At 50.8% G+C, this 25,885-nt stretch overlaps 1 protein-coding gene across 1 annotated transcript in view; it reads left to right on the forward strand.

Moving 5' to 3' along the window:
* Positions 1 to 1,345: 1,345 nt before the first annotated feature.
* The window catches only part of RMI2 (RecQ mediated genome instability 2), a 31,844-nt gene continuing 7,304 nt past the window's right edge, over positions 1,346 to 25,885 (forward strand). Inside the window, exon 1 of the mRNA XM_073542858.1 lies at positions 1,346 to 1,748. Within this exon, the coding sequence (XP_073398959.1) occupies positions 1,460 to 1,748 (289 nt within the window). The 5' untranslated portion in view covers positions 1,346 to 1,459. The remainder of the gene's footprint in view (positions 1,749 to 25,885) is intronic.

Genomic DNA, 25,885 nt, shown 5'->3' on the forward strand with positions numbered 1-25,885 from the left:
ACTGGAGTGCTTCGCACCTAAAGGCGCATTGGAGGAGTCTTTCAGTAGGGTACATGTTGGTGGAGTGTGGAAGGGAGAATCCTATCCTGCCTGGAGGTTGGCTGGAGCCCTGACCTGGAGAACACAGTACAGAGGCAGGCAGTTGTGTGAACTGCAAACAGTGAGTAAAGCTTTGGAACCGCATACTCGGGTGTCCTCCAGTTATTCCAGCGCCTTTACACCTGGGTAACAACATCTACACCATTCTGCGCCTCTCCTCATCCATTGCACCTACACTGCCCTGGGACTACAGCTCCACCTGTGGGGAGCAACACCATCTTTGCTGCACCACACCATCAGTCCCAGCGGATCTGCATGCAGCGTTTGCTCAACATCTTACTTGCCAAACACCACGGGTGGCGTCATAATCTATTCTAATAAACTTTAACACCATTAACATCACCGCCATTGATATTGGGCGCCCAGGGCCACGGACCGGGTCACTGCTGCTGTGACACATATTCCCCCCTGACACCGGCCCGGTACCGAGTACCCCGCTGCCCTGGGTGTGAGGGCGACCCAGATGGAGTAGCTATATATATCCAGTACACATCTTATAAAACCTTATCAGTTGGTGGTATGGGGATGACGACAGCCATGGACGGGTTTGTTGCCGTTTCTCTCCCTCGGTAGTCAATAGTGTGTAGTGCAGGTACAGGACATGGCCTGTGCACAATGGGCAGCTGGGGGAGAATAACATGCGGCACAATAGCACGTATAATTGATATTAGAATTGTGCTAATGCCTTCATCTTTAGTTACAGAACTACAATTCCCAGAAGGCCTCAACAATTGTAAATTCTCTTTCCCATATAATTAGGACATACTGTCACTTGTAGTCCCACAGCACAGGTAGAAGAGGATCAGCTGCGCTGTACTGAATATAGGGCATCCCAACTTATTGGATGCGACCACCTAACAGAAGAGCGCGGCGAAGGCACATGCCCCTTATAAGAGTGCGCTAGCCACGTAGTCTGAAGTAATGGATGCTGATAGATGCCGTGGATTGATATGATACGTTGTGTGAACGTAATAAAGGGTCTTTTACATAAATGACGACCTTCATACAAGCTGCTCCCATTTTGCAGCGGCCTATGGGCCACATCTTCCCCTATAAAGAGCGCTCAGGATGACAGAAGCCAATTGTGCAAAAAGAGCCATTCCTGACAGCACCATTTGTTTTCAAAATAATGACAGATAATGTACATAAATATATAATAAATTCTATAAATGAAATATATAAAACACTAAATGTCACCAGCACACTGGTGACTGGAAACTATAGAGTGCTGGGCCCTGAGCAGTGAGCCGAGGCTACACCAAGATGGCGGCGCAGGAGACACTGACACTTGTAGGGTGCTCGCTCTGGCGTCCTGCTCAGTACAGCGCGGGGTTTGGACTGAGCCGCGGTGGGGAGACGCATGGCGGATGTGAGTGCGGTGCAGGCGGCGGGAGCACAGTTCAGCTCCCCCCCGGTGAAGATGCTGGCGGCCCGGCTGACGCAGTGTAAGAAGCGGCCGGGGCCGTCCTTCTGGCTGGAGCAGTGCCCTGGCGGCGGGGAGCTGGAGGTCAGCGTGGTGTGGATGCAGGGCAGTGTGATCCAGGTGCGGCCGGAGCGGGGGACCACACTGCGCCTGACCGATGACAGCCACACCTTCACTGTGTGTGCGGCTGATAAGGTGCCCAAGGGGAAGCCGTGCCTGGAGCAAGGTATGCTGGAGGGTGCACCGTGTGCCCGGGCTGTATGGTGCGTGTCCTCCAGGAGCTCCTGGAACCTCTGTAGAAGAGCTCTGACTACTGCACATCAGCCTCCCCTTATACAGCATGAGCCCCACACAGCCTCCCTATATACTGCATGAGCCCCACACAGCCTCCCTATATACAGCATGAGCCCCACACAGCCTCCCAATACACACTGCGTGAGCCCCACACAGCCTCCCCTTATACAGCATGAGCCCCACACAGCCTCCCTATATACTGCATGAGCCCCACACAGCCTCCCTATATACAGCATGAGCCCCACACAGCCTCCCAATACACACTGCGTGAGCCCCACACAGCCTCCCCTTATACAGCATGAGCCCCACACAGCCTCCCTATATACTGCATGAGCCCCACACAGCCTCCCTATATACAGCATGAGCCCCACACAGCCTCCCAATACACACTGCGTGAGCCCCACACAGCCTCCCCTTATACAGCATGAGCCCCACACAGCCTCCCTATATACAGCATGAGCCCCACACAGCCTCCCAATACACACTGCGTGAGCCCCACACAGCCTCCCCTTATACAGCATGAGCCCCACACAGCCTCCCCTTATACAGCATGAGCCCCACACAGCCTCCCTATATACAGCATGAGCCCCACACAGCCTCCCAATACACACTGCGTGAGCCCCACACAGCCTCCCCTTATACAGCGTGAGCCCCACACAGCCTCCCTATATACTGCATGAGCCCCACACAGCCTCCCTATATACAGCATGAGCCCCACACAGCCTCCCCTTATACAGCATGAGCCCCACACAGCCTCCCAATACACACTGCGTGAGCCCCACACAGCCTCCCCTTATACAGCATGAGCCCCACACAGCCTCCCCATATACAGCATGAGCCCCACACAGCCTCCCAATACACACTGCGTGAGCCCCACACAGCCTCCCCTTATACAGCATGAGCCCCACACAGCCTCCCTATATACTGCATGACCCCCACACAGCCTCCCTATATACAGCATGAGCCCCACACAGCCTCCCCTTATACAGCATGAGCCCCACACAGCCTCCCTATATACTGCATGAGCCCCACACAGCCTCCCCTTATACAGCATGAGCCCCACACAGCCTCCAATACACACTGCGTGAGCCCCACACAGCCTCCCTATATACACTGCATGAGCCCCACACAGCCTCCCCTTATACAGCATGAGCCCCACACAGCCTCCCTATATACTGCATGAGCCCCACACAGCCTCCCAATACACTGCATGAGCCCCACACAGCCTCCCCTTATACAGCATGAGCCCCACACAGCCTCCCCATATACTGCATGAGCCCCACACAGCCTCCCTATATACTGCATGAGCCCCACACAGCCTCCCTATATACTGCATGAGCCCCACACAGCCTCCCCATATACTGCATGAGCCCCACACAGCCTCCCTATATACAGCATGAGCCCCACACAGCCTCCCTATATACAGCATGAGCCCCACACAGCCTCCCTATATACAGCATGAGCCCCACACAGCCTCCCTATATACAGCATGAGCCCCGCACAGCCTCCCTATATACAGCATGAGCCCCGCACAGCCTCCCTATATACAGCATGAGCCCCACACAGCCTCCCTATATACAGCATGAGCCCCACACAGCCTCCCTATATACAGCATGAGCCCCACACAGCCTCCCTATATACAGCATGAGCCCCACACAGCCTCCCTATATACAGCATGAGCCCCACACAGCCTCCCCATATACAGCATGAGCCCCACACAGCCTCCCTATATACTGCATGAGCCCCACACAGCCTCCCTATATACAGCATGAGCCCCACACAGCCTCCCTATATACACTGCATGAGCCCCACACAGCCTCCCTATATACTGCATGAGCCCCACACAGCCTCCCTATATACAGCATGAGCCCCACACAGCCTCCCTATATACAGCATGAGCCCCACACAGCCTCCCTATATACAGCATGAGCCCCACACAGCCTCCCTATATACAGCATGAGCCCCACACAGCCTCCCCTTATACAGCATGAGCCCCACACAGCCTCCCCTTATACAGCATGAGCCCCACACAGCCTCCCCTTATACAGCATGAGCCCCACACAGCCTCCCCTTATACAGCATGAGCCCCACACAGCCTCCCCTTATACAGCATGAGCCCCACACAGCCTCCCCTTATACAGCATGAGCCCCACACAGCCTCCCCTTATACAGCATGAGCCCCACACAGCCTCCCTATATACTGCATGAGCCCCACACAGCCTCCCTATATACTGCATGAGCCCCACACAGCCTCCCAATACACACTGCGTGAGCCCCACACAGCCTCCCCATATACTGCATGAGCCCCACACAGCCTCCCTATATACTGCATGAGCCCCACACAGCCTCCCCTTATACAGCATGAGCCCCACACAGCCTCCCAATACACACTGCATGAGCCCCACACAGCCTCCCCTTATACTGCATGAGCCCCACACAGCCTCCCCTTATACTGCATGAGCCCCACACAGCCTCCCCATATACTGCATGAGCCCCACACAGCCTCCCAATACACACTGCGTGAGCCCCACACAGCCTCCCCATATACTGCATGAGCCCCACACAGCCTCCCAATACACACTGCATGAGCCCCACACAGCCTCCCCTTATACAGCATGAGCCCCACACAGCCTCCCCTTATACAGCATGAGCCCCACACAGCCTCCCCTTATACAGCATGAGCCCCACACAGCCTCCCTATATACTGCATGAGCCCCACACAGCCTCCCTATATACTGCATGAGCCCCACACAGCCTCCCAATACACACTGCGTGAGCCCCACACAGCCTCCCCATATACTGCATGAGCCCCACACAGCCTCCCTATATACTGCATGAGCCCCACACAGCCTCCCCTTATACAGCATGAGCCCCACACAGCCTCCCAATACACACTGCATGAGCCCCACACAGCCTCCCCTTATACTGCATGAGCCCCACACAGCCTCCCCTTATACTGCATGAGCCCCACACAGCCTCCCCATATACTGCATGAGCCCCACACAGCCTCCCAATACACACTGCGTGAGCCCCACACAGCCTCCCCATATACTGCATGAGCCCCACACAGCCTCCCCATATACTGCATGAGCCCCACACAGCCTCCCTATATACACTGCATGAGCCCCACACAGCCTCCCTATATACACTGCATGAGCCCCACACAGCCTCCCTATATACTGCATGAGCCCCACACAGCCTCCCCTTATACAGCATGAGTCCCACACAGCCTCCCAATACACTGCATGAGCCCCACACAGCCTCCCCTTATACAGCATGAGCCCCACACAGCCTCCCCTTATACTGCATGAGCCCCACACAGCCTCCCCTTATACTGCATGAGCCCCACACAGCCTCCCCTTATACTGCATGAGCCCCACACAGCCTCCCTATATACTGCATGAGCCCCACACAGCCTCCCCATATACATCATGAGCCCCACACAGCCTCCCAATACACACTGCGTGAGCCCCACACAGCCTCCCCATATACTGCGTGAGCCCCACACAGCCTCCCTATATACTGCATGAGCCCCACACAGCCTCCCTATATACAGCATGAGCCCCACACAGCCTCCCCTTATACTGCATGAGCCCCACACAGCCTCCCCTTATACTGCATGAGCCCCACACAGCCTCCCCTTATACTGCATGAGCCCCACACAGCCTCCCTATATACTGCATGAGCCCCACACAGCCTCCCCTTATACAGCATGAGCCCCACACAGCCTCCCAATACACACTGCATGAGCCCCACACAGCCTCCCCTTATACTGCATGATCCCCACACAGCCTCCCCATATACTGCATGAGCCCCACACAGCCTCCCCATATACTGCATGAGCCCCACACAGCCTCGCAATACACACTGCGTGAGCCCCACACAGCCTCCCCATATATAGCATGAGCCCCACACAGCCTCCCCATATACTGCATGAGCCCCACACAGCCTCCCCATATATAGCATGAGCCCCGCACAGCCTCCCTATATGTATATAGGGGGCTGTAGCATGAGTCCCACACAGCCTCCCTATATACTGCATGAGCCCCACACAGCCTCCCCATATACTGCATGAGCCCCACACAGCCTCCCCTTATACAGCATGAGCCCCACACAGCCTCCCAATACACACTGCGTGAGCCCCCACACAGCCTCCCCATATACTGCATGAGCCCCATATACTGCATGAGCCCCACACAGCCTCCCTATATACTGCATGAGCCCCACACAGCCTCCCCTTATACAGCATGAGCCCCACACAGCCTCCCAATACACACTGCGTGAGCCCCACACAGCCTCCCTATATACTGCATGAGCCCCACACGGCCTCCCTATATACTGCATGAGCCCCACACAGCCTCCCCTTATACAGCATGAGCCCCACACAGCCTCCCAATACACACTGCGTGAGCCCCACACAGCCTCCCCATATACAGCATGAGCCCCACACAGCCTCCCTATATACAGCATGAGCCCCACACAGCCTCCCTATATACAGCATGAGCCCCGCACAGCCTCCCCATATACTGCATGAGCCCCGCACAGCCTCCCCATATACAGCATGAGCCCCGCACAGCCTCCCCATATACAGCATGAGCCCCGCACAGCCTCCCCATATACAGCATGAGCCCCGCACAGCCTCCCCATATACAGCATGAGCCCCGCACAGCCTCCCCATATACAGCATGAGCCCCGCACAGCCTCCCCATATACAGCATGAGCCCCACACAGCCTCCCCATATACAGCATGAGCCCCACACAGCCTCCCCATATACAGCATGAGCCCCACACAGCCTCCCTATATACTGCATGAGCCCCACACAGCCTCCCCATATAATAATAATAATAATAATAATAATAATAATAATAATAATAATAATAATAATTTTTTTTTATTTATATAGCGCCAACATATTCCGCAGCACTTTACAATTAAGCGGGGACATGTACAGACAATAAATTCAATACAAGTTAAGACAATTCAAACAGTGACATTAGGAGTGAGGTCCCTGCTCGCAAGCTTACAATCTACAAGGAAATGGGGGGACACAGTAGGTGAAAAATGCTTGTTAATTCAGGTCTGGCAATTATAATAGGGATTTTCATATAAAGCTGCATGATCCGGTCATCAGCCCGTGTGTTTAAGTGCAATAGACAAGTATCAAGTGCAGTTATCATGTGCATGAAGGGTGTGGAGACAGATGAATAGTAGGGTGCAGATTCAGAATAATATTTGGAAGGAGGGAACAGGGCAAAGTTAGCTTGCTGGGTAGTTGATGTGGTAGGCTTGTTTGAAGAGATGGGTTTTCAAAGCGCGCTTGAATAGGTCAGGGCTAGGTATCAGTCTGATCGCCTGGGGAAGTGCATTCCAGAGAGCTGGAGCAGCACGAGAGAAGTCTTGGAGGCGGAGGTGAGAGGTTCGGATTACGGGGGATGTTAGTCTTAGGTCATTTGTAGAACGGAGGGCACGTGTAGGGCGATAGACAGAGATGAGAGAGGAGATATAAGGCGGTGCAGAACAGTGGAGAGCTTTGTGGGTGAGAGAGATGAGTTTATACTGGACCCTGTAGCGAATAGGTAGCCAGTGTAATGACTGGCACAAGATGGAGGCATCGGTGAAGCGGCTGGACAGAAATATGACCCTGGCTGCCGCATTCAAGATGGATTGGAGAGGAGAAAGTTTGGTAAGAGGGAGACCGATCAGAAGAGAGTTGCAGTAGTCCAGGCGAGAATGAATAAGAGCGACAGTAAGAGTCTTAGCAGTTTCAAAGGTGAGAAAAGGTCGGATTCTGGAGATGTTTTTAAGATGCAGGTGACAAGAGCGACTGAGTGATCGGATGTACGGAGTAAAGGAAAGTTCAGTGTCGAATATGACCCGAAGACAGCGGGCATGCTGCTTGGGAGTTATGGTTGAACCCTCCAGGGTTATTTCGATGTTAGGTAGAGTGAGGTTAGTAGAGGGGAGAAACACAAGAAGTTCAGTTTTAGAGAGATTTAGTTTCAGATAGAGGGAGGACATGATGCTAGAGACAGCAGACAGACAATCCTTGGTATTTTGAATTAGGGTAGGGGTGATGTCAGGGGAAGAAGTGTATAATTGGGTGTCATCAGCATAGAGATGATACTGGAACCCAAATCTGCTGATTGTTTGTCCAATAGGGGCAGTGTATAAAGAGGAGGGGGCCTAGGACTGAGCCCTGCGGGACCCCGATAGTAAGGGGACGAGAAGAGGAGCCGGAAAAAGATACAGTGAAGGAGCGGTCAGAGAGGTAGGAGGAGAACCAGGAGAGGGCTGTGTCCTTGAGGCCTATAGAGCGGAGCATAGTGAGGAGGAGCTGGTGATCCACAGTGTCAAATGCGGCAGAGAGATCCAGGAGAATCAGCAGGGAGCAATGACCTTTCGATTTAGCTGTTATTAAATCATTAGAGACTTTAGTGAGGGCAGTTTCAGTAGAGTGTAAAGAGCGGAAACCAGATTGTAAGGGGTCGAGAAGAGAGTTATCCGAGAGATAGCGGATTAGACGGGAGTGGACCAGGCGTTCCAGGAGTTTAGAGATGAAGGGAAGGTTAGAGACAGGTCTGTAGTTAGCAGTGCAGTTCTGGTCCAGGGATGGCTTTTTAAGTAAAGGGGTTATGATGGCATGTTTAAATGAGGAGGGAAATATACCTGAAGAAAGAGAGAGGTTAAATATTTTAGTCAGGTGAGTGGTGACCACTGGTGAGAGAGACTGCAGGAGCTGTGAAGGAATAGGGTCACTGTTGCAGGTTGTAGGCCGAGCAGAAGCGAGGAGCTTGGAAACTTCTTCTTCTGAAACAGGCTCAAAGATGTCTAGTGAGCTTGAGGTGCGGCAGGGAAGGGGATCCAGGCACTGAGGAGATAGGGCTGAGATATCCTGATGGATGTGGTTGATTTTTTCTAGGAAATAAGTGGCCAGATCCTCACCGCTGAGGTTGGTGATGGGGGCCTGTACTTTAGGTTTCAGGAGGGAGTTTAAGGTTTCAAAAAGTTGTCTTGGGTTGTTGGATAGTGAGGTGATGAGGGTGGTGAAGTAGGATTGTTTGGCCAGATGAAGGGCAGAGTTATAGGTTTTGAGCATGAACTTATAGTGGATGAAGTCTTCTGCTAAGAGAGATTTTCTCCACTGCCGCTCTGCACACCTCGAGCAGCGCTGAAGAAAGCGTGTTTGCGTTGTGTGCCAGGGCTGCCGTTGTCCGTGTCGGGTCTTTCTGCGTATAGAAGGTGCTGCTTCATCTAGGGCATTCTTCAGTGTATTATTTAAGTGTGACAATGCTATGTCTGGACAGGAGAGGGTGGAGATGGGGGCTAAAGATGTGTGGAGATTGTCCCTAAGCTGTTGGGTATTAATGGTACGTGTATTCCGATAAGTGTGGTAAGTGGGGGTGTTCCGGGTGAGGAGACAAATCTTGACAGAGAAGGAAAGAAGGTTGTGGTCCGAGAGCGGGAGGGGTGAATTAGTAAAGTCGTGCAGCGAGCCGGGACGGGAGAAAACCAGGTCCAGAGTATTCCCGTCCTCATGTGTAGGAGAATTAGTAAACTGTGAGAGGCCGAATGAAGAAGTTAGAGAAAGAAGATGAGAGGCAGACTGGGAGAGCGGATCATTGATGGGGATGTTAAAGTCTCCCATGATGAGGGTGGGGATGTCACAGGATAGAAAGTGAGTAAGCCAGGTGGTGAAGTGGTCTAGAAACTGGCGGGAGGAGCCTGGAGGGCGATAAACGACCGCCACTCGTAAGGAGAAGGGCTTAAAGAGTCTGATGGCGTGGACTTCAAAGGAAGGAAATGTAAGTGAGGGAACCGGGGGGGATGACCTGGAAAGCACATTGTGATGAAAGGAGCAAACCAACACCTCCACCCTGTCTGTTCTCAGGTCTGGGGGTATGTGAAAATTTTAGCCCACCAAACGAGAGAGCGGCAGCAGCGGTGGTGTCTGAATGCTGGATCCAGGTTTCTGTAATAGCCAGAAGGTTAAGGGAATTAGAGAGAAAAAGATCGTGAATGTAAGTCAGTTTGTTACACACAGACCGTGCATTCCAGAGAGCACATTGGAAAGTGAGAGGAGAAGGCATGCACTGAATGTTAATAAGATTAGCAGGGTTTCTATATGCAGATGGAGGAGAGTAACGTATGCTGGTGGAGGGAGGCCCAGGGTTGGGGGAGATGTCACCTGCAACTATTAAAAGGAGAAAAAACAGAAAAAGCAGGTGGTGGGATGATTTGTATGAACGTTTTGAGTGCTGCATGGTGGTTTTGGATGGTTTGGTGTGGGTAAGAAATGTCAATAGAGCCTCAGAGTTATACATGGGAGAGGGGAAAAGGGAGGGGTGGATATGCAGAGAGTGCACAGAATGTGTAAAAGGGCAGGCGAGTTGTTAGAAAGCAGAGGTGAAGACAAAAAAGCAGCAGGTTGATATGATCAATGCATATGTAGTACGACTGACCAAGAAGCATGCGTGCATGAAAAACTTATGCACCTTACCTGTCTCCTGCCCAACTGCATTGTCTAACTGCAAAACACTTGATCCCGTTGCACTTAATATCTGTTGCACGCGTGAGCCCGCACGCGTGCTATCCCAACCAGAGCTAAATATATATGAAATGAAATGTCTGCTAGCTTCAGCCACCAAAAGGCCACAATCAGTAATTAACCAATTAGCACAAGGCCAGAGCAGGCATTACTATGCAGGGTAAATAACTAACGCTGGACAAGGCCATCAAACAGAGAAAGGGAAAAAAAAACCGTTCTACACTTCAAAGCAGAAACCAAATAGTTAAAAAAAAAAAATAAAATAAAGACCCACCACAGGAGTGATGGAATGAAATACCATAAAAATATCTGGCAATATATGATGCAGTTCACACTTGTCAGACAGCATACATGGATGATGGAATGAAATACCATAAAAATATCTGGCAATATATGATGCAGTTCACACTTGTCAGACAGCATACATGGATGATGGAATGAAATACCTGTGTGAAGAAGAGAAGAGAGGAACATCAGCTTCAATGCATTGTCTAACTGCAAAACACTTGATCCCGTTGCACTTAATATCTGTTGCACGCGTGAGCCCGCACGCGTGCTATCCCAACCAGAGCTAAATATATATACTGCATGATACATGCATACATGATACATGATACATGCATATACATATACTGCATGAGCCCCACACAGCCTCCCTATATACAGCATGAGCCCCACACAGCCTCCCTATATACTGCATGAGCCCCACACAGCCTCCCTATATACTGCATGAGCCCCACACAGCCTCCCCTTATACAGCATGAGCCCCACACAGCCTCCCAATACACTGCATGAGCCCCACACAGCCTCCCAATACACTGCATGAGCCCCACACAGCCTCCCTATATACAGCATGAGCCCCACACAGCCTCCCCTTATACAGCATGAGCCCCACACAGCCTCCCCTTATACAGCATGAGCCCCACACAGCCTCCCTATATACTGCATGAGCCCCACACAGCCTCCCAATACACACTGCGTGAGCCCCACACAGCCTCCCCATATACTGCATGAGCCCCACACAGCCTCCCTATATACTGCATGAGCCCCACACAGCCTCCCCTTATACAGCATGAGCCCCACACAGCCTCCCAATACACACTGCGTGAGCCCCACACAGCCTCCCCATATATAGCATGAGCCCCACACAGCCTCCCCATATACTGCATGAGCCCCACACAGCCTCCCTATATACCAGGGGTCCTCAAACTTTTTAAACAGGGGGCCAGATCACGGTCCCTCGGACCATTGGAGGGCCGGAATATAGTTTAAAAAAAATTATGAATAAATTCCTGTGCACACTGCACATATCTTATTTAGAGGTAATAAAACAAAAATAGGAACAAATACAATATTAAAAATGAAGTTAAATCATCAAACTTACCGATTTTTGGGGTTCTTCGAATATCCTACACTTCGAGTCAATTTTTTCTCTTTCTTGATATCATTGTTTCCTAGGGATTCAAAATTGCTATTAGTAAAATACCAACATATATACAGCGCTACAAAAACAATATACCAGCAATAAAATTGCCCACACAGAGACATACAAACTGCACTGCCCATCAATGCAGCCTGATCAGTGCCCATCAATGCAGCCTGATCAGTGCCCATCAATGCAGCCTGATCAGTGCCCATCAATGCAGCCTGATCAGTGCCCATCAATGCAGCCTGATCAGTGCCCATCAATGCAGCCTGATCAGTGCCCATCAATGCAGCCTGACCAGTGCCCATCAATGCAGCCTGACCAGTGCCCATCAATGTAGCCTGATCAGTGCCCATCAATGTAGCCTGATCAGTGCCCATCAATGCGGCCTGATCAGTGCCCATCAATGCGGCCTGATCAGTGCCCATCAATGCAGCCTGATCAGTGCCCATCAGTGCAGCCTGATCAGTGCCCATCAATGCAGCCCGATCAGTGCCTATCAATGCAGCCTGATCAGTGCCTATCAATGCAGCCTGATCAGTGCCCATCAGCGCAGCCTGATGAGTGCACATCAATGCAGTCTGATCAGTGCCTATCAATGCAGCCTCACCAGTGCCCATATTGGTGGAACTCTACTTTTACCTCAGGCTCAGACTGGTGTGGTGCAAGAATCCCCAATAGGCAACAATGGTCCCTAAAAGGCAGGTAAATGTCCCCAATAGGCAGCACAGGTCCCCAATAGACAGGTAAATGTCCCCAATAGGCAGCATAGGTCCCCAATAGGCAGGTAAATGTCCCCAATAGGCAGCACAGGTCCCCAATAGGCAGGTAAATGTCCCCAATAGGCAGCAAAGGTCCCCAATAGGCAGGTAAATGTCCCCAATAGGCAGCAAAGGTCCCCAATAGGCAGGTAAATGTCCCCAATAGGCAGCACAGGTCCCTAATAGGCAGGTAAATGTCCAAATTAGGCAGGTAACGGTCCCCATTAGGCAGCACAGGTCCCCATTAGGCAGCACAAGTCCCCAATAGGCAGGTAAATGTCCCCATTAGGCAGCACAGGTCCCCATTAGGCAGCACAGGTCCCCAATAGGCAGGTAAATGCCCCCAATATGCAGCACAGGTCCCCATTAGGCAGCACAGGTCCCCAATAGGCAGAACAGTCCCCATTAGGCAGCACAAGTCCCCATTAGGCAGGTAAATGTCCCCATTAGGCAGCACAGGTCCCCATTAGGCAGCACAAGTCTCCAGTAGGCAGGTAGATGTCCCCATTAGGCAGATAAATGTCCCCAATAGGCAGCACAGGTCCCCAATAGTCAGGTAAATGTCCCCATTAGGCAGGTAAATGTCCCCAATAGGCAGGTAAATGTCCCCAATAGGCAGGTAAATGTCCCCAATAGGCAGGTAAATGTCCCCAATAGGCAGGTAAAGGTCCCCAATAGGCAGGTAAATGTCCCCAATAGGCAGCACAGGTCCCCATTAGGCAGCACAGGTCCCCCATTAGGCAGGCAAATGTCCCCAATAGTCAGGTAGATGTCCCCATTAGGCAGGTAGATGTCCCCAATAGGCAGGTAGATGTCCCCAATAGGCAGGTAGATGTCCCCAATAGGCAGGTAAATGTCCCCATTAGGCAGCACAGTCCCCATTAGGCAGCACAGGTCCCCAATAGGCAGCACAGTCCCCATTAGGCAGGTAAATGTCCCCATTAGGCAGGTAAATGTCCCCATTAGACAGCACAGGTCCCCATTAGGCAGCACAGGTCCCCAATAGGCAGGTAAATGTCCCCATTAGGCAGCACAGGTCCCCAATAGGCAGGTAAATGTCCCCATTAGGCAACACAGGTCCCCATTAGGCAGGTAAATGTCCCCATTAGGAAGATAAATGTCCCCATTAGGCAGCACAGGTCCCCATTAGGCAGCACAGGTCCCCAATTGGCAGGTAAATGTCCCCATTAGGCAGAACAAGTCCCCAATAGGCAGCACAGTCCCCATTAGGCAGCACGGGTCCCCCATTAGGCAGGTAAATGTCCCCATTAGGCAGCACAGGTCCCCATTAGGCAGCACAGGTCTCCAATAGGCAGGTAAATGTCCCCATTAGGCAGCACAGGTCCCCAATAGGCAGGTAAATGTCCCCATTAGGCAGGTAAATGTCCCCATTAGGCAGGTAAATGTCCCCATTAGGCAGACAAATGTCCCCAATAGGCAGCACAGGTCCCCAATAGGCAGCACAGGTCCCCAATAGGCAGCACAGGTCCCCAATTGGCAGGTAAATGTCCCCATTAGGCAACACATGTCCCCATTAGGCAGCACAGGTCCCCATTAGGCAGGTAAATGTCCCCATTAGGCAGATAAATGTCCCCAATAGGCAGCACATGTCCCCATTAGGCAGGTAAATGACCCCAATAGGACCCGGCGTTAAAAAAAAAAAAGTACTCACCTATGTCCCCCGCTGCTCTGAAGAGACGCCCGCTCATCTCATTCTTCTTCCTGCACAGGCCCACAGGCGGTGTGACGTCATCAGGCCGCGCAGGCGGCGTGTTGATAATCAGGCCGTCTGTGTGCACTGTGCTCTGCTGCATACGGAGGGCTGCGTAACGCCTTTCCTCGGCGCCTCGTCCCGCCCGCGATTACAGGGCCCGCCGGCATTGAACTGCAGTGCAGTTCATAAGTTCAATGTCGGCCTGGCGGGGGGCCGGATAAAAGTCCTTGGCGGGCCGCATGTGGCCCGCGGGCCGTAGTTTGAGGACCCCTGCTATATACACTGCATGAGCCCCACACAGCCTCCCTATATACACTGCATGAGCCCCACACAGCCTCCCTATATACTGCATGAGCCCCACACAGCCTCCCCTTATACAGCATGAGCCCCACACAGCCTCCCTATATACTGCATGAGCCCCACACAGCCTCCCTATATACTGCATGAGCCCCACACAGCCTCCCCATATACAGCATGAGCCCCACACAGCCTCCCAATACACACTGCGTGAGCCCCACACAGCCTCCCCATATACTGCGTGAGCCCCACACAGCCTCCCTATATACTGCATGAGCCCCACACAGCCTCCCCTTATACAGCATGAGCCCCACACAGCCTCCCAATACACACTGCATGAGCCCCACACAGCCTCCCCTTATACTGCATGAGCCCCACACAGCCTCCCCATATACTGCATGAGCCCCACACAGCCTCCCCATATACTGCATGAGCCCCACACAGCCTCCCAATACACACTGCGTGAGCCCCACACAGCCTCCCCATATATAGCATGAGCCCCACACAGCCTCCCCATATACAGCATGAGCCCCACACAGCCTCCCCATATACTGCATGAGCCCCACACAGCCTCCCCATATATAGCATGAGCCCCGCACAGCCTCCCTATATGTATATAGGGGGCTGTAGCATGAGTCCCACACAGCCTCCCTATATACTGCATGAGCCCCACACAGCCTCCCCTTATACAGCATGAGCCCCACACAGCCTCCCAATACACACTGCGTGAGCCCCACACAGCCTCCCCATATACAGCATGAGCCCCACACAGCCTCCCTATATACTGCATGAGCCCCACACAGCCTCCCCTTATACAGCATGAGCCCCACACAGCCTCCCAATACACACTGCGTGAGCCCCACACAGCCTCCCCATATACAGCATGAGCCCCACACAGCCTCCCTATATACTGCATGAGCCCCACACAGCCTCCCTATATACTGCATGAGCCCCACACAGCCTCCCCTTATACAGCATGAGCCCCACACAGCCTCCCAATACACACTGCGTGAGCCCTACACAGCCTCCCTATATACAGCATGAGCCCCACACAGCCTCCCTATATACAGCATGAGCCCCACACAGCCTCCCTATATACAGCATGAGCCCCACACAGCCTCCCTATATACAGCATGAGCCCCACACAGCCTCCCTATATACAGCATGAGCCCCACACAGCCTCCCTATATACAGCATGAGCCCCACACAGCCTCCCTATATACAGCATGAGCCCCACACAGCCTCCCTATATACAGCATGAGCCCCACACAGCCTCCCTATATACAGCATGAGCCGCACACAGCCTCCCTATATACAGCATGAGCCCCACACAGCCTCCCTATATACAGCATGAGCCCCACACAGCCTCCCTATATACAGCATGAGCCCCACACAGCCTCCCTATATACAGCATGAGCCCCACACAGCCTCCCCATATACTGCATGAGCCCCACACAGCCTCCCTATATACAGCATGAGCCCCACACAGCCTCCCTATATACACTGCATGAGCCCCACACAGCCTCCCTATATACTGCATGAGCCCCACACAGCCTCCCCATATACAGCATGAGCCCCACACAGACTCCCCATATACTGCATGAGACTCACACAGCCTCCCCATATACATTGCGTGAGGCCCCCGCAGCCTCCCTGCCCACACTGCGTGAGCCCCGCACAGCCTCCCTGCCCACACTGCGTGAGCCCCGCACAGCCTCCCTGCCCACACTGCGTGAGCCCCGCACAGCCTCCCTGCCCACACTGCGTGAGCCCCGCACAGCCTCCCTGCCCACACTGCGTGAGCCCCGCACAGCCTCCCTGCCCACACTGCGTGAGCCCCGCACAGCCTCCCTGCCCACACTGCGTGAGCCCCGCACAGCCTCCCTGCCCACACACTGCGTGAGCCCCGCACAGCCTCCCTGCCCACACACTGCGTGAGCCCCGCACAGCCTCCCTGCCCACACACTGCGTGAGCCCCGCACAGCCTCCCTGCCCACACACTGCGTGAGCCCCGCACAGCCTCCCTGCCCACACACTGCGTGAGCCCCGCACAGCCTCCCTGCCCACACACTGCGTGAGCCCCGCACAGCCTCCCTGCCCACACACTGCGTGAGCCCCGCACAGCCTCCCTGCCCACACACTGCGTGAGCCCCGCACAGCTTCCTCATATACAGCATGAGCCCCGCACAGCCTCCCTGCCCACACACTGCGTGAGGCCCGCACAGCCTCCCTGCCCACACACTGCGTGAGGCCCGCACAGCCTCCCTGCCCACACACTGCGTGAGGCCCGCACAGCCTCCCTGCCCACACACTGCGTGAGGCCCGCACAGCCTCCCTGCCCACACACTGCGTGAGGCCCGCACAGCCTCCCTGCCCACACACTGCGTGAGCCCCGCACAGCCTCCCTGCCCACACACTGCGTGAGCCCCGCACAGCTTCCTCATATACAGCATGAGCCCCGCACAGCCTCCCTGCCCACACACTGCGTGAGGCCCGCACAGCCTCCCTGCCCACACACTGCGTGAGGCCCGCACAGCCTCCCTGCCCACACACTGCGTGAGGCCCGCACAGCCTCCCTGCCCACACACTGCGTGAGGCCCGCACAGCCTCCCTGCCCACACACTGCGTGAGGCCCGCACAGCCTCCCTGCCCACACACTGCGTGAGGCCCGCACAGCCTCCCTGCCCACACACTGCGTGAGGCCCGCACAGCCTCCCTGCCCACACACTGCGTGAGGCCCGCACAGCCTCCCTGCCCACACACTGCGTGAGGCCCGCACAGCCTCCCTATGGAATAGATGGGAGCAGCGGGATTAAAATAAGTGCAAAAACTGGTGAGTTTATGACAGCGTATTTACATTTCCGTCAAGGTGGATCTGTTCTATCGGTGTCCATTTTTATCGTATGCACACACACAAAAAAAAGTTGTGAAGGTTTTCCCAAGCGTCTTCAAAGAACCAGAGAGCACAGTGATTTAGTGGTGCCTGTGTACTTTTAAAAAAAAAAAAAAAAAAAAATTTATTTTGGGTTCGTTCCAAAATGCAAATTCCTGACATGAAAAGCTCCATAAAATGCTTTACTGTGCCGTCAGTAAAAACGCTGACTTCACACGTACAACATAATCAATCATGTGAATGATGCCTGAGACATTGATATCTATCCCTAAAACCCAGTATCGTGCGCCACAGCAGACAGGTGCCACGGTATTGTACAGTTGTGGCCAAAAGTTTTAAGACTGACACAAATTTTCTTTTTTTTCACAATGTCTGATTCAGTGTTTTTAGATCTGTTACTCGGATGTTTCTGTCTTTACAGAAGTACAGTTATCAGCATTTTATAGGATTTTACACTTTTATGGACAAATGCATCACGTTTATGCAAAAACTCAATATTTACAGTGTTGACCCTTATTTGGACAACCCATTCTTCTCTATTTTGCCTTGTGACTTAGTGCTATTTGGGGATAAGCAATGCATTTTCCAGTATGATGGAGACCATGTCACAAGACGAAAGTGATAGCTAAGTACCTCGGCGAACAAAACATTGAAATTTTAGGTTAAAGTCCTGGAAACTCGCCAGATCTCAGTCCCGTTGAGAGCATGTGGTCAATCCTCAAAAACAGGCTGGACAAACAAGAATACAGAAATTGTGATAAACACGGAATAGACAAGAATGGGTCTCCATCATTCAGGATTTGTCCAAGAGAGCTCATACCCATCACCAATTTAAAAAAAAAAAAACAAAACGTCCAATTTCGGTCCAGAAAAATGGGACAAGTGTCATGCAAGTTTGATGCGAGGACATTCCGATTTTTAAAACACCTAGCATTCGATTTCCATGCAAATGCAATCCGATTTTAAAATGAGTTTTTACATAGAGCAATTCTTGCCCCCCCCCTAAAAAAAAAAAATGAAGCAGGGTCCTGTAATTAATAACCAGCAAAGCCTAGGCAGACAGCTGTGCTTTGATATTAATAGCCCCCAGAAATGAGACGTCTATAAGTTGCTCCAATTCTGACACTTGGCCTCGCTCTTCCCATTTTCCCTGATGCGGTGGCAAGTGGGGTGATAATAATGTGGTTGATGTCACCTTTGTATTGTCAGGTGACCTCAAGCCTGGAGGTTAGCAATGGAAAGGCATCTATTAATCGTCCATATTGCTAACCCCATAGTCACTTTTTTTTTTTTTTTTTAACAGTTTAACACCCAGAATAAAATCCTTTATTTGAAATGGTGACAGACTCCTTTAATGAAACTAAATTTACCAAAAACGCATATACTCATTGCAACACCCAATCCACTGAAGCCAGTGTCTCCTGTAAAAGAATTAAAACAATAAACAACCATATTCCTCACCTGTCCGACGAGAGGATAACCCAATTGTCCCATGACGCATCTAGCTCTGCTACATTTGGATGGCAGGTTGCATGATGTGACTATACAGCCTGTCATCCAGCAGAGACACTGAGCTGTGTGTGCTTGCTGAGTGCCTCGCAATGAACTCCTTTCACCTCACTGACGTCACCGCGAGAACCTCATAGAGTTGTGGGTGTTGGTAATCACCTAGGCAGGTTAACGATGCAACAAGTTTTTTTTGTATCCATACAAGCATTTCAGTAAAGGGCATGTCACACTAAGCGATATCGCTAGCAATATCGCTATAACTAGTGACGTTATAGCGATATTGCTAGCGATATCGCTGTGTCTGATATTTACCTCCGACCGCTCCCCCGCTGGTTATCGCTGATCGCGCGAGAACGTCCTGGACTGTTTCTCGTCGTCAGCTTCCTGCGGCGCTTCCTGCTGTGACGACGAGCGACGCGTGGAGCCGGGCGGGAGGACGCAGGATCGCCTGGTGTGATAGGTAAGTAGCGATCCCCGTCTCCAGCGATGTCGCTGGTGAGATCTGCCTGTGTGGCAGCTCACTAGCGACCACTTAGCGATGTACCAGCGATCCTGACCGCGTCATATCGCTGGTCGGGATCGCTGGTACATCGCTAAGTGTGACAGTACCTTAAGTCCAGGTAGATGACCCCAATGTAATGCCCCCAGTCCACGGGATCAGCAACAAGTTAGTAAAAATAGCCCATGGGATAATTCCTAGGGGAATATAGATCTCACGACCGAAGCCCGAGAAAACTTATTTCCAAGTTCGATAGTCCATTCATGGGTTCCAGGAGCGGCCTTAACTCTGCTCCTTTTGCTTCAGATCCCCAGACACAACTGCTCTCCCCCATCAAGTCTCTCAACTCTACTCCCAACCCCCTAACCAAATCCAACATTCCATCCCCCTTCACCAATGTACATTGAATTCACAGCCAGTGAAGTCTCTGGCCAGTCTGGAGTGGTGTGAACCCAAGTGGCCCCCCTGCCGAGAGAAAGAAAGGCACATATTCCCCCACCAGATAAGGTCATTGCATGTAAATACAACATAAATTGAGGTAACTAGTCATCTGTGCTGGGAAAGTATTTCAGTTCCTCACATTCCTCCCCCACTTTTCCAGCACGGCAAGTATTTGGCTCCAATTCATGAAATTGACTATCCTCCTGACGACAATTACCAGAGTTCTTGGCTTCCTCAGTTTGTCTCGATAGTCCATCAGCATTGCCGTGGTCTCTCCCACACTGGCGGGAGGTTATTTGGCATGTCGAGGTCTTCTGATGCAGCGGGAATGAGTCCTTGGCTTCGGGTTGTGACACTGGTCCAGTGGCACACCAACCCTGCTCCTAAGTTGTTGCCCAGCAACACATCCACAGGTAGGTGTCGCACTACCTCCACATCCACCATTCCCTTGCTGTGTCCCCAGTCTAAATGTAAATTCCCTTGCTGTGTCCCCAGTCTAAATGTAGTCGGGCTGTCCGAATGTTCAGAGATTCTCCTCCAGCTACGTGGACTCGAATGTGCCCGGCATTCCCTGGCGAAGTGTCCCCTGCGTCCGCAGTTATGGCAGCTTAATCCACCTCGCCCTGATGTGGGCCGTACTTGGAGTTTTGGGGAACCTCCCCCTCTTTTCTCACCCCCAGCATTCCAGCCCCATTGCAGTACACTGTTCACAGGTTGGAAATGCAGATGACGTGGACCCGAATGGGCCCGGCATTCCCTGGCGAAGTGTCCCATGCGTCCACAGTTATGGCAGCTTAATCCCCCTCGCCCTGATGCTGGCCGTACTTGGGGTTTTTGGAGACCTCCCCCTCTTTGTAGAGTACGAAATCCTCGCAGTTCCTCCTCTCGCTGGACCATGGGTCTCGCTGGCCTCTCGGGAAGCCCCTGTTCCAGACTTGCCGGAGCTGTTCTCCCACACCGCCCTGGACGATTGGCAGACCAATCAGCCAATCTTGCAGCCTCCGCCAAACTCCGTGGTTTTCTATCCGCCACCCATTCCTGTAGGTCACGTGAGAGCTTGGACATAAATTGCTCCCGCATGAATATATCCAAGACATGTTCAGTTTCCCGAGCTCCCAGTCCTTCGATCCACCGAGCACATGCTGTACGTAATGTGTTGGCAAACTCCCGATGCGTATGTGCATTGGGCTTTTCAGTCTCCGGAAACTTCCTCCGGTAGGTTTCAGGTGTGACGGCATACCTCTCCAGTAATGCGCTGCGAATGGTAGCGTAACACCTCTGATCCCCAGAAGACAAGTTATTAAAAGCTTCTCTGGCTTTCCCGGTCAGGCCAACACTCAAAAATCTTGGCCAGTCCTCAATGGACACCTCATGAAGCAGGCAGAGGTTCTCAACTAATCGAAGATGGTCATCAATACCCGTAGTGTCTTCATTAAACTGTGGCATGTCCCGGTACCTCAAAGATGCGGGTCCCCCTCTCCCGTTATCCACTGTCATCTGCGCAGAGCGTGGTGGGGTTACGGCTACATGGACACCCAGATATTTGCTTATCACAGCCGCCCGTTCTCTTTCTGTGGCCTGCTCTCCTAGCGCAGCCAGCACCCGCCCCAACTCGGTCAATCGATCCTCTGCCATCGGAATGATTGCCCACGGCTGTTGTCCGTCCACTGGGCTGTCCTCTTCTACATCTGGACTGATCTCCTCCTGTGGGTGATCTCGATCCCACTCGTCCAAGCGTTGTATTAGGATCATCCGGTTGTCCGCCATCGACCACCCCAGCTCTCTCACAGAGCACAGGGCTCTCAGCTGCTCCTACTTGAGTTTCTTGTAGATGGAGTCTGCCATCTCTTCTGCCAAGTCACCATCAGTAACTTTCTCTGTTACGCTGTTCAGAGATAGGTGATCCCACTGCTGTCACCACTTGTGAAGATCTAGAGTTGTGGGTGTTGGTTATCACCTAGGCAGGTTAACTATGCAACAAGTTTTTTTTGTATCCATACAAGCATTTCAGTAAGTCCAGGTAGATGACCCCAATGTAATGCCCCCAGTCCACGGGATCAGCAACAAGTTAGTAAAAATAGCCCATGGGATAATTCCTAGGGGAATATAGATCTCACGACCGAAGCCCGAGAAAACTTAGTTCCAAGTTCGATAGTCCATTCATGGGTTCCAGGAGCGGCCTTAACTCTGCTCCTTTTGCTTCAGATCCCCAGACACAACTGCTCTCCCCCATCAAGTCTCAACTCTACTCCCAACCCCCTAACCAAATCCAACATTCCAACCCCCTTCACCAATGTACATTGAATTCAAAGCCAGTGAAGTCTCTGGCCAGTCTGGAGTGGTGTGAACCCAAGTGGCCCCCCTGTCGAGAGAAAGAAAGGCACATATTCCCCCACCAGATAAGGTCATTGCATGTAAATACAACATAAATTGAGGTAACTAGTCATCTGTGCTGGGAAAGTATTTCAGTTCCTCACAATATTATATTTTGTCAGGTCACGCTGTGATTTTACTGTATGCGGCTGCTGAAATGTTTAAATACGTATGAAATGGTTGTACTTCAGTAACCAACCATGGAAGCGTCTGACTAAAAGATCTAAAAACACTGAAGCAGCAGACAAATTGTGAAAAGCAAAAACTTGTCAGTCTCACAAATGTTGGCCACGATTGTATGTAGCCAACAGTTGGTGTTCTACGGTGACTTCTGTACTAGTCTGGCGTCAGAAAACTTTACCTAAATCTTTATTATGATTGGTTTGGGTGTATAGTGGGTTGCAGCCTGAGGAGCAGCATTTCTACTGACCCATAATGATCACAATCTCTGTGATGTCCCACGTACCACCTAAGATGCCCCAAGTATCCCCTCGTAATGCTGGTAGATGATTCCTCCAGGCACATCTCAAAAATTGTAGTATAAGGAAGGAGGCAGCGGAATTACTGAAAACGCGAGGCCAGACGGAAAGTCCCTGTAATGGCACCTGGAGAAAACACCTGATTTTTTCCCTCAGTATAATTGTAATCTGTGGTGACTTCAGAAGCATTGTTTACTATGAAGTCTTGGCTATCATTACTATGTATTCACGTGGTGAGGGGTCAGGGTCGGCCGATCCATGTAAATTCCCGTACAGTCCGTAAATATGGGGAACTTTAGTCTTTCTCTTTATAATTCTCTGCACCAAAAACCAGAGTATTGGGCAGGAAAAACTATGCGGAAAATAAACGCGTTTCTGATCAGCTGTTACTTGCACTTTTTTTTTCCCATTCATTTTAATGGCTAAAAAATTCTCAAAGAATTGACATGCTGCAGATTAGAAAAAAACGCTTTGATGGTTGACATGCACAAGAAAAAATAATCAGCATGAGAATTCAGAAATCTCATTCACTTTTCTGGTACTTTAAATCTTTTTTACGCCTGAAAAATACAGCATGTAAACAAGCCTTTAATAGCAGGAGGGTTGTCTGTAGGTAAATGGTTGAGAAGGAAGAGCTGCTGCAGACATTGCCTTCATCTGGGACTCAGCATTATGTTTTACTTCCAGATTTTTTTGTAGCCTCTTGGTTTTCACTTTCTGTTTCTTGTTCACTATAAACCATATGTTGACCTCGCAGAGTTCTCTGGAAACCATAACTTCCATATGTTACATATTGTTTACACGCTATTATAGCAACAAGGGGCAATTCCCGGAAAGCGTATGGTTTACATTATGTATATTTTATTTGTCTAGCTTGGTAGTTTGCATAGAAAATAAATAATTCACAGTACAAAAGGATAGTTAGAGTATGAACACTAATTCACAGAAAAAGAACCCCAATAAACTAAATTATACCTTTTATTAACATATCGTTAAAATACGGGTGCACAAACACAATACCATCACCAAAAAAAGAAAAAGACTCAATAGAAAAGGTCAAGGGAAATGCCTGGCCCTACTCTAAAATTCAACAGCACCGTAACTAGCAGCGGAGGTTGGCACCCTATACCTGCACAGTGGCGCCCCCACTCACCATCAGCCGACGGTGAGCGGGGGCTCCATTGCGCAAGTATAAGGCTAGTTTCACACTTGCTTTTTTTTGCAGCGCGTTTTTCCCGCAAAAAAACGCATTAAAAAAACGCATACAAATGCATACAAACGCTGCGTTTTTTTCCAGCATTTTAATGCGCATGCAGGAAAAAAACGCAGCGTTTTTGCGCGTTTGTATGCGTTTTTTGTGCGTTTGCGTTTTTTTACAGATTTTGGAAAAACCCCACAAAAAAGAAAATACAACCATTCAACAACACACAAGACCAATGGGACTTCATTGTGGGTGTGGTATGTTAATATATATAGACCTTGTCTACAGTATTCTTCACATTTGCTTGATTCTTCTCGTGACCATGGATCTGCGCTGGAAGAGTTTTCACTTCAACTTGGATTTGGACATCGCGATGGCTCAGGCGTATGCAGTTGCTTGCCATGAACAAAGGAAGAGAGAGAGGCAGCGAAGACGGCGGCGTATGTGGATACATCCGATTGTTGAACTCCGGGAGAGCCGTGGGGCATACCACACCCTCTACAGCGAGCTACGTGCAAACCCGGAGAAATTTAATGATTATATCCGGATGTCCCACGAAAGTTTCATGGATTTGCTTGCTCGTGTCCAACAATCCATCCGGAGACAGGACACACAGCTCCGTCTTGCGATTCCTCCTGAAGAACGGCTACTGGTGACATTACGGTATGTTTTAAAAACAAAGGGGTGTGGTCTGATGTTTTTTTTTGGAAATTTAGTATTCAAAACCTTGGGTAATTAGTTTTCGTGAATGTACTAATATCTTATTTTATAGTTTTTAAAAATAATATACATAAATATTAATTTTACTTCTTTGTCTGTTCACAGATTCCTGGCGACTGGAGAAACCCTATCCTCACTACACTTCCAGTACCGTATTGGAATCTCTACCTTGTCTGGAATTGTTGCTGACACCTGCCGGGCTCTCTGGAATGTTCTTTGCCCAGAATTTATGCCCCTGCCCACCGCTGAAAAGTGGATGGAAATTGCTGACAAATTCTGGACAGTATGCAATTTTCCCAACTGTTTGGGAGCTGTTGATGGGAAACACATACGGATCATCAAACCCCAAAGAACGGGATCTGAGTACTATAATTACAAAAAGTACTTTTCAATAGTACTCATTGCAATTGCGGATGCCGGATGTATGTTTGTAGCAGTGGACATTGGAGCATTTGGCCGTGGTAATGACTCGCAGGCTTTTAAAAACTCAGACATGGGCCGGAGGTTGTATGGCAACCAATTTAATTTCCCTATGCCACGGCCTCTTCCTCACACCGAAGCTCCGCCACTGCCCTTTGTAATGGTTGGCGATGAGGCTTTTCAAATGTGCGGAAACTTACTGAAACCCTACTCCAGCCGGGACTTGGACCACACCAAAAAAATATTTAATTACAGGCTGACCAGGGCCAGAAGAACTGTCGAGTGTGCTTTTGGGATTCTTGTTTCCAGATGGCGAATTCTGGGCACGGCCATTAATCTTAAACTTGAAACAGTCGATGAGGTGGTGAAGGCCTGTGTGGTTCTACATAACTTTGTGATGGCTAAAGAGCACCCGACCTTTGAACTGGACGATGATGCTCCTAACCCATTGCCTGAATTCACTCAGCACACTCTCAGGTCATCCGTTGAAGTTGGCCAAATGAGGGACAAATTTGCGGCCTACTTTATTTCTGATGTAGGACGGGTGCACTGGCAAGATGAAATGGTGTAATGTTGTTGTTTATGGTAATAAAAATCCTTATTTGATACCATTACTGAGTGCACTATATTTTTTAAACTCCAATTAATTAAAAAACTTCCCATGTATAACTGAATTTTTTTATGTTCACACACCTGGGCAGGTAAATACACATATGAGTTAAAATTCAGCATTGCTAGTCTGCGTGAAATATATTGGAATGAGCAAAGCTGCAGGCCATGAATCATGAAA

The sequence above is a fragment of the Dendrobates tinctorius genome, unplaced genomic scaffold (genome assembly GCF_039654945.1).
Source record: "Dendrobates tinctorius isolate UK_male_01 unplaced genomic scaffold, ASM3965494v1 ptg000129l, whole genome shotgun sequence".
In the NCBI taxonomy this organism is placed as follows: Eukaryota; Metazoa; Chordata; class Amphibia; order Anura; family Dendrobatidae; genus Dendrobates; species Dendrobates tinctorius.